General features: G+C 36.7%; 1 protein-coding gene across 3 annotated transcripts in view; it reads left to right on the forward strand.

Moving 5' to 3' along the window:
* LOC119579406 (complexin-like) overlaps positions 1-10,000 on the forward strand; it is a 116,802-nt gene that overhangs the window by 42,956 nt on the left and 63,846 nt on the right. For all 3 annotated transcript variants that reach the window (XM_037927200.1, XM_037927201.1, XM_037927202.1), the window contains exon 2: positions 9,865-10,000. This exon is cut by the window's right edge and continues 34 nt beyond it. In XM_037927200.1, the coding sequence (XP_037783128.1) occupies positions 9,865-10,000 (136 nt within the window). The remainder of the gene's footprint in view (positions 1-9,864) is intronic.

A 10,000-nucleotide genomic window follows, 5' to 3' on the forward strand; every position in this document is an offset into this window, starting at 1 on the left:
GGTGTTTCACGAATAATACGAAATCAAATTTAAGAATCGGTCAATTCATTAACGAAAGATCATTAGAAAAGGCGTAAACATATTAAGAGAAAATTACAAAGGAAAAGCGATGATAATTACAGAAAATTTTGAGGTCAGTCACGGAAAAAAATCTAAATGGTTTGATAAAAGCGACGACCTTGCACGAGATGAACTGCGTCGTAGTCATTAGACAAGATGGCGCCGATTCGAACACGAGGTCACGATCGATTATTTTTACGATCGAATATTAACAATTATCATGATAAAAAACAATGATGATAATATTAATGATGATGGTAATAATAATAGTAGTAGCAGTAGTAGTAGTAATAACAGTAATAAAAATAATAACAACAAATCAACAACAACAAAACAATAAATGCAATAAATTCTAGATAATTCAAGAAGTAAAAACTTTTCTCAACCAGGCGTAAAAGTTAGGCAGAGAGAACGGCACAGCACGTAGCAGTGAGTCATAGTCCAATAAACGATATTAATATGTTTTGCACACAAATAAGTCTTGTGTGGCCGCAGTCTTTCGTGTATTTACTTGTTCATTTACTTATTACTCTATTGTTATAGCGCATATGAAGGACTGGTTATTAGTCACGAATTAGTCACTAACATGTGTTATTATCTTTCAAATCATCAATTAGGTAGTCATTCTAACTTGTTTAAAGCAACTTCAAATTTGACCATAAATATACACTGTGTTTGTCGGAATTCAGTAAAGTAATTTGTGATTTTAGGAAACCGAAAGTCGCGAAGCAACTTGCAAAAAGAAAAAGCTGCATACGGGTAAGAAAAAAACACCTCATTTTTCCCTTAAAGTTTAGCCGAGTTGAGACTACATCAATAAATTCCTCTAACATGACAACATCCCGGGTAGCAACACATAGGTATCTGATATGTTACAGAATGGATTTGTTCCCGTGTGTTCCCTATGTACGTTCCCAGTATAAGTAACATAAAATCGTACTCGATGCGTGACTTTTGTGTCTGGGAAGGGGGTCCAAAACCCTGATTGAGTGCGGAAGGGAATCCGATCCGAAGCTATAACCCGTGAATTGCCTCGCGAATAAATTCTAGAAGGACCGTTTCGCCATGTTTACTAAAATAGAGAAATGGCGTTATGTTTGGCTTCCGAGAGAGATTCAGAGGAAGTATCTTTACTGAGACTGACTTGAAATTGGCTCCTACGTCTTTGTGTAATAGCTGTACTTTGGAATGTATATGGATTCCTACACCTTACATAGTGGATGCGAGTTTGATTGTTTTTCTACCTTTTGCCTCTCGATCTTTTCCCCACCGACAAATATCCATCCATCGCTATTATATCATAAATCGTTTCTTCATTTTATGTCATCTATTATTTCTACTTTTCATATCGTATATCGTTTCTTCATTTTACATCATATATCGTTTCTAGATTTTATATCATACATCGTTTCTAGTAACAATAATTGAGAAGAGAAGGAGAATCAGAAACGACTTCCCGAGGCAGAATCAGTAATTGTTGTGGAGGATTCGGACCGGCGTGACACGGGATTCCAGGATTTATACATTAGCGTGGAACTATAATCGGCCCGGCATGCTGAGGTCAGCGAGGCCCGGGACATTAATCTTCCCTGATTCGAGTCAGCGGCGGTCAGCTGATTGTTTCCACCACTACGCTTTCCTTTGCGTGCCGAGGCTACTAATCTATGCCTCGTGTATTTCTACGTGTCTTTACCTTTCGGTGCGTGCTAACCCCTAGCGGTTAGTGCTGCGTATAGCCGTCCTATATATGGATATCGGTGCGTGTTATATGTGGTGGTAAATATCACGAGTAGCGGTGTGAGAAGCAAGACATATGTGGTCCTGTACAAGTAGTCATTACTGGAGTGCGCGTGTTTCTCCCCTCAACCCCCCCACCCCAACTGCATATGCGTGCGACCGCAAGCAACCTAAATAATTTAGGTATCTCGATTGTGAAGAGATTCTATTTATCTAAGGATCTAAATTCTAAAATATGATGATAACTGATGGTAGTAGTGTCAAGTTACGTTAAGAAATCTCTATATAACAACAGCATCGCAAATGTCACAACGTTAAAAGGGAGAAAAAATATTTCATTAGCACCCTAAGACGTTACGACAAAAAAGGGAAAAAAAGAAAAGTGAAAATATAATTTCATTTTTACCTCTGACACGTTTATTTCCCCCCTATGGCACGACTTTTATTGTGAGCCGAGAAAGATGTGTAAATCTGTCGCAGCGCATTGTCAGACCCGAGGAAACACACTTTAGCTCGTAAATCTATCCATGCACTCACTTCTGTAAAGGCATTTGTATTTTTGCCCGGTGGACTATCACATCACGTTTTCCTTTTTTTATGGCAAAATCAATCGTTTTCTTGTCCTACAGAAGCGAGTAACAGGAGGAGGGGGAGCATAATCCTGAAGCAGGAGTTTGTGCTTGCTGTGGGAACCGGCGCAGAATTTCCACTGCAGAATATAACAAATCCGATGCGAGACAACTTCTTTTTCAAAGAAAAATGTAATAAATTCTCGAACCAATAGAAACTCGGATAAAGAATGTCCGTGCTAAAATGGGTTCTGGGTAGGTTCAGCGAGGGTTCAATTTTTGTATTTCTTTCAAGCTGTACATTTCGTTTGCTTTTCTCTGTCCGTTGTTTGAACAAAAACAATAAGAAGAATGCGGATGTGCCACTGTGTCTGGAAGAGAAAGGAGGGGAAAGAGCTAGAGGGAAAAGACGTGTGTTCAATGACCCACCAACTCCTTAGAAGCCTTTCAGAGTTGGAACACTGTACAAGATCCCGTATTGGAAAACTTAAACCATACTTTTCTGTGTGTGTTTGCAACTCGGTTCATCCCAGCTTATTGCGACAGAGATTCATATTCCAAATCGTTCTCCTGCAAATACTGTCTTTAAAGATTTTTTTTTAAAGGAAGTCTTTTGTTGACATATTTGGCTTAGTCTTTGTTCTTATGGATGAACTACACCCGACCATTTATCAATATGAATACATTCTCTTTCGGAAATATTTACGATTCTATTAGCAATTGTCATTCTCCGGTGTTCGGATTTTTCCAACATTTCAGTTCCATATTTTTTTTTCAAATCCATTTTCATTCATCCTTGTACCTGTGATTTTTTTTTTTACCATCATCATTTTTTTCTTGACCTAATTTTTCACTTCATTCAATTTTTCTTTCCCCCTCCTTTCGAAAATAACAGATTGTTATTATTCAGGTGATTAAGACAGCAATCTTTCCGCTCACAACCTTCTTTACCTCTTAACCCATCTTAACCTCATTCCCTCTCTCTCTCCTTGCGTGGCCTTGGCTAGTGCACGCTGGAGGAGAAACAGGTGTGGTAATTTACTGTCTAATCCTGTTTATTCAGGGTTTTTTTCTTTATTTCTTTTTCTTTTCTTTTCTTTTTGTGTGTGTGTTTAAGTGTCTGCTGATTGATTTACAATGCGCTACATAAATGAAGAAATTGATACAACAAATGGTTTAATGCATGTGCTCACATATACGCATACACCGGAGTACACATGTAAAATCTCTCTCTTCTCTCTCTCTCGTTCTTCTCTCGTCTCTATCTCTCTTCTTCTCTCCTCTTCTCTCACTCTCTTCTCTCTCACTCTCCTCTCTCTCTCTCTCTCTCCCTCTCTCTCTCTCTCTCTCTCTCTCTCTCTCTCTCTCTCTCTCTCTCTCTCTCTCTCTCTCTCTCTCTCTCTCTCTCTCTCTCTCTCTCTCTCTCTCTCCACCTAAATCTATAGCACGTCAACTGGACACTAGACACATTCTACACCGGACTACCTATACAAAGATCCCTTCCACCCTACCCTTTTCCCTCCCTCTCTCCCTCCCCCCCCCTCTCTCCCTCCCTCTCTCTTCCTTCCCCTCTCTCCCTACCCCCTTCCCTCCCTCCTTCCCTCGTCCCTTCCCTCCCTCCCTCTTCCCTCCCTCCATCCCCTTCCCCTCTTTCCCTCCCTCCGTCTCTTTTTCCTCCACTCCCTAACTCCCCCTTCCCTCTCCCTTCCCTCCCTCCTCTTTTCCTCCCCTTTCTCCTTTCCCCTCCCCCTTCCCTCCCTCTCCTCCCTCCCTCCCCCGTCCCTACACAAACCCATCAGCTTATTGTCGGAATATGCTGTCAACAGAGATACAGGACCTGCCTATACTTCCCCTTACATGTTTCCCCTTTGCGTCGATGATAACTATGTGAAAGTTGGTCACCTTGTTAGGCAACTTCTGACTGGCTACGTTTATTAGGAGGAACCTTGGTGTGTTTGGGAGGGGGGGAGGGGAGGGAGGGGAGGGGAAGGGAGAAGAGGGAGGGCAGGGAGGAGAGGAGTGTATAGGAGGGAGGGAGAGGAGGAGGGGGGTAGGGGAAGAGGGTGGAAGGGGAAGAGGGTGGGAGGGGAAGAGGGTGGGAGGGGAAGAGGGTAGGAGGGGAGGAGCAAGTAGAGGAGAGTGGGAGGGGGGAGTAGGGGTTGGGAAGGGGAGGAGGGAGGGAGGGGTCTTGTTACGGATCATAATTACAGTAACACATGTTCTTTGTTTTTTGTTTTTGTCATTGTTATTGTTACTGTTACTGTTACTGTTATTATGATATCATTAACAGCATTATCTTCAATATCATTTCATTGTCATTATCATCATTATCACCATTATTATCATTATCATTAATTATATTCATCATTATTTTATCATATATCATTTTATTTATTATTATATTATTATTATTATTATTATATATTATTATTATATTATTATCATTGTTATTATATTATTATTATTATTATTATTATTATTATTATTATTATTATCATTATTATTATTATCATCATTATTATCATTACTATTATTATCATCATTACACATAGCACATCACATTACACAATATCATTTTATATCATATTACATCCTACCTTACCTTACCACACAATAACCATATCAAAATCACAAAAGAAAGAAATGTAATTCACCACCATCTTCACAGTCATGCTTACCATTATTTTTTTTTAACACGAACAAATAACATTAAATCTGAAAAAAAAAAACGAAAAAAGAAAAACTTAACTTGACACAAATCTTGAGAAATGGAAGTTTGAGAAGGGGAAGAGACTGTGAAGTTTTTCGTGAGTGATTAATTGTTTGTGATCGTCTCGTTAATCAGTATCTTGAGGCTTTTAAGTACCCGGCCAACATCTTAAAGAATGTGGGTCGTCAGCTTCTCGTTTTCTTTTTTTGTTTTTTCTTTTCTTTTCTTTTTTCTATTTATTGGTTGATTTATACTTATCTATCTATTTGTTGATTTATATTTTTTCTGTTTATCTGTTTACTTCGTTTTGTTTATTCCATTTGTTTATTTACTTGTTTGTTTAGATTATTGAGTTATTTGTTTATATGTCTATTGATTTGTTTTGTTTTGTTTATTTGTTTATCTGTTTATTTGTTTGTTAATTTTTTATAGTTATCTATAGATATTTATTTGTTTATTTCATTTATTTATTTGTTAGTTTGTTTAGATGTCTATGCTTATTTATTTTTATCTGTCTTTATTTTTTTTTTATTTGTTTATTATTTATTTTTATTTTTTTTCTATTTAATTATTATTTTATCATTTTTCATAATCTATTAGCTTATTGCTATTTTTTCATTTACTTGTTTATTTGTTTATCTATTTCCTTATTCATTTCCTATGATTTGGTAAAACTATATGCTCTCCCTCTCGTCCTCTGTATTTTCTCTCTTTCTATCTCCGCGATCTCTATGTCTATTTATCTATCTCTATCTCTCTCTCTCTCCTCTCCTCTCCCAGTCCCTCTCTCCCTCTCTCTCTTTTTCTATCTCCTTCCTTTTCTCTTCATTCTCTCCCTCTCTTTCTCAATCTTCCCTCGTTCCCTAACTCATTCCTCCTCTCTCTCCCTATCTCCCCTTTCTTCCTATCTCCCCTTTCTCCTCCTTCTCCCCCTCGCACCATCTTCTCCATTAGTGCCCCCTAATCTCCTCCCCGCGCAGTGTAGCCCGTAACAAAAGGCCTATAATCTGCCTCTTCTTCCACTAATCCTTCTAATACTTCCGACCCATCATCGCTATTTTAGCAAAGAAATTCATTAAGCTAAGTACATCCTCTGAAAAGGTCCATATACTTTCAAGCGTCTCTTAAAATTTAATCTGGGATGCCTCTTTTCCGATGTTTTTTTTTTTTTTTTTCTACCATCTCCTTCCATGTAATTATGTGAAAAAAATGTTAAAAAAAAGACAAGACAAGAAAACATAAAATAAGATTTTTAAAAATTTATATTGTGATAGATAGATGATGATAGATTGTATAGTAATATGTAAAGATAATGATAGATAGATAGAATAGATAGATAGATAGATATGTATAGATAGATAGATAGATAGATAGATAGATAGATAGATAGATAAATAAATAGATAGATAGATAGATAGATAGATAGATAATAAAACGAGGGTCATAGGATTTCTGAATGTTAAGATTTTCAGCGATCGACTTTGTATATCTATCCCTACAGTACATGAATATATGAATACATGCAAAATAGACATATATGCATACTCATATACACACAGTACACCCATGTTATATATGTTATATATAGAGAGAGACAGACAGGCAGACAGATAGACAGACAGACAGACAGACTGATAGACATATAGATATAAACAACATATACCAATCCCCGAATCATAAAAAATTAATTATATATATTAATATATTTATATACTTATATATTTATATACTTATATATTTATATATATTAATATATTTATATATACATATATATTAATATATATATATATATATATATATATATATACTACATATATTAATCCCCGAATCATAAAAAAAAATAAAATAAAATAAAAATAAAATAAAAAATCCGTTGCTGCGTCCGATTCCAACCCAGATTCCTCCCTTTTCGTCCGGCCGCGACTGGCTCAGACTTAGGCTTAAGATAAAATAACACGAATGGAGAACGAGAGAGAGGGGGTGGGGAAAAAAGGGGGGGGAAAGAAAGATGTATAGCAGGAGAAAGCAATCAAATTAATCGGAACCTAACCGAAGCACGCATCCTCTAGATTGGCCTCACTGCCCAAGTGGGTAAAGTTTGCTTCCTTTTTGCCTCACTGACTTCACACGAGACAAATTGTCCCTTGGCTCCGCGTCCGAGGATTTAGAGGAAGCCGGCGCCGGAATCGCTGTTCAGATATTGTGCTGTTTTTGTTGTTGTTGTTGTTGTTGTTGTTTTGAAGGAATTGGCGAAGTTCTTGTTTTCTTTTTTTTTCTTCTTCTTCTTCTTCCTCTTCTTCTTTTGGGGGAAGGATATGGTCGAATTCTTTTTCTTTTTCTTTTTTTCTTTTTTTTTGTGGAAAGGATTTGGTCGATTCCTTTTTCTTTTTCTTCTTTTTCTCTTTTTTTTTGGGGGTGGGGAGGACTGAGTCGATTTTTTTTTTTTTTTTTTTTAAGATTTGGTCGAGTTTTTTTTTTAAGGATTTGGTCGAGTTCTTTTTCTTTTTCTTCTTTTTCTCTTTTTTTTTGGGGGGGGGGGTTTTTTTTTTTTTCTTTTTTTTAAGAATTTGGTCGAGTTTTTTTTAAGGATTTGGTCGAGTTCTTTTTTTTTTTAAGAATTTGGTCGAGTTTTTTTTAAGGATTTGGTCGAGTTCCTGGTTCCCTTCCTGCTCCTTCGCTGTTCAAAATCCGGAGACAGAATGACCACATAAATCGTCGTGTTGAACGGGGACGCTCTTGTTCACGCGGTTTCCTTTCTTCTTCTTCTTGTTATTATTATTTCTTTTGCTTCTCTCTTTTCTCTTTCTTCTTTTTTTCTTTTTTTCTTCTCTCTCCTTCTCTTTTATTATTATTATTTTGTTCTTCTTTCTTCTTTCTTCTTTCTTCTCATTCTGCTTCTTTTTCTTTTTCTTTTCCTTTTTTCTTCTTCTTCACATCCTTTTCCTCTTCCTCCTCTTCCTCCTTCTTCTTCTTTTTTTCTTTTTCTTATTTCTCTTCCTCCTCTTTCTTCTTCTCTTCCTCCTCCTCCTCCTCCTCCTCCTCCTCCTCCTCCTCTCCCTCCTCCCCCTCCTCCTCCTCCTCCTCCTTCTTTTTCTTCTCCTTCTATAACAGCAAGATCAGAAATATGTAAAATTTACGAGGTCGGTGATGGCGGAATGCGAAGAAAATACTGTAGCCCCGTCGAGTGAAAAATTATTTAGCTTAAAACGTCTTTGTGTCAACTTTGTGTATCCACTTTCCGCGTACGTGCGATAAGAAATGTAAACAGCATTTAAATATACTACCCTTTCAAGATATGTCAGCATTCTTGACTCAAACTGTAATTCTTCGTCTTTAAAACCACTCTGGAGTCCCGTTCAAAAAAAAAAAGGGGGAGGGGGGGTTCAAAAAAGGATAAAAAAAAAGGAAAAAAGAAAGAAAAATAGAGGGAAAATGTTTGTATATTTGCCTTTTCCTTTTGTTGGTTCCGTGTGCGTTTGCTCTGACTTATATATTCATCTTGCAGACTATGATATCAGGTTAATTATACTTGGCTTTCGACGGTAATAATCTCTGAGATGTTGATCTTCTCCCCCCCTCCCCCCCCTCTCTCTTCTCTCTCTCTCTCTCTCTCTCTCTCTCTCTCTCTCTCCTCTCCCTCTCTCTTTTCTTTCATTTCTTCTCTCTCTCTCTCTCTCTCTCTCTCTCTCTCTCTCTCTCTCCTTCTCCCTCTCTTTTTTCTTTCAAATCTTTTCGTTTTTTTTCTCTCTCTCTCTCACTCGTCGACACTTTTCGAAAGTCGTGCTCAGTGAGGGCAGATCTCTCCCTAAGTAGGTGCTTCAAGATCCTGTACCCTGTGAGCTTCGCAATACGCCAGACAACTACAAAATCGCATCCTCACGTTTTCCTTCTCTTTCTCTTTCTGTTTCGTTTTCTCAAAAATAAGAAGCAATATCAAAGAAACTTAAATTTGTATTTTGTGTCGCTATTTACAGGTATTTTCCTTATATACAGACGTACACGTATGCATAATACATAATCCTTACATATATACATGCATATATACAAATATACATACGTACATACATACAGACAGACAGACATATACAGCATGTATGCATACATACGTGAATACAAACATACAGACAATACGGCAAACTGCTACAAAACCCCATCCTTCCATTTTCTATTTCTTTTTTCTTTTTTCTTTCTCTCTACTTCTATTTTATTCCTTTTAAATAAAGAGTAATCTACAAAATACATACATGCATACATACATACATACATACATACATACATATATACTTACATACGTATATACATATGTACATATATACATTCCTACACATTCATACACATACATACATATCCATGCATGCATACTTATTAATATATAGACGTATAAATCCATACATCTATATCTTTTAGACTTAAACATTGTCAATGATCATACCTCACCCCCATCAAAGTGAGCGAATTCACATTATGATAGTTGTTCTTACTGTTGTTATCATTATTATTATTATTGTTGTTATTATTATTATTTTTTTTTTTTTTTTATTATTATTACTATTATTATTATTATTATTATTATTATTATTATTATTATTATTATTATTATTATTATTGTTGTTGTTATTCTTATTATTATTGTTATCCTTATTATTATTATTGTTATTATTATTATTAACATTATTTTTATCATTATCATTATTATCATCATCAGCAGCAGCATCACCATCACCATTAGCATTATCATTACCATCATTACCATTACTAACAGCCCGCCCCCCTTCCTTCTTTTCCCAGGCCAGTTACCCGGAGGCGGTGACGGCGGGGACGAAGGAGACAAGGAAAAGGAGGAAGAGGCAGAGAGAGAACGCCTGGAAGCCATTCGCGAGGCCGAGGAGAGACGTAAGGAGAAGCACAGGAAGCTGGAGGAGGA

Source organism: Penaeus monodon, chromosome 12 (genome assembly GCF_015228065.2).
Source record: "Penaeus monodon isolate SGIC_2016 chromosome 12, NSTDA_Pmon_1, whole genome shotgun sequence".
NCBI classification, from domain to species: Eukaryota; Metazoa; Arthropoda; class Malacostraca; order Decapoda; family Penaeidae; genus Penaeus; species Penaeus monodon.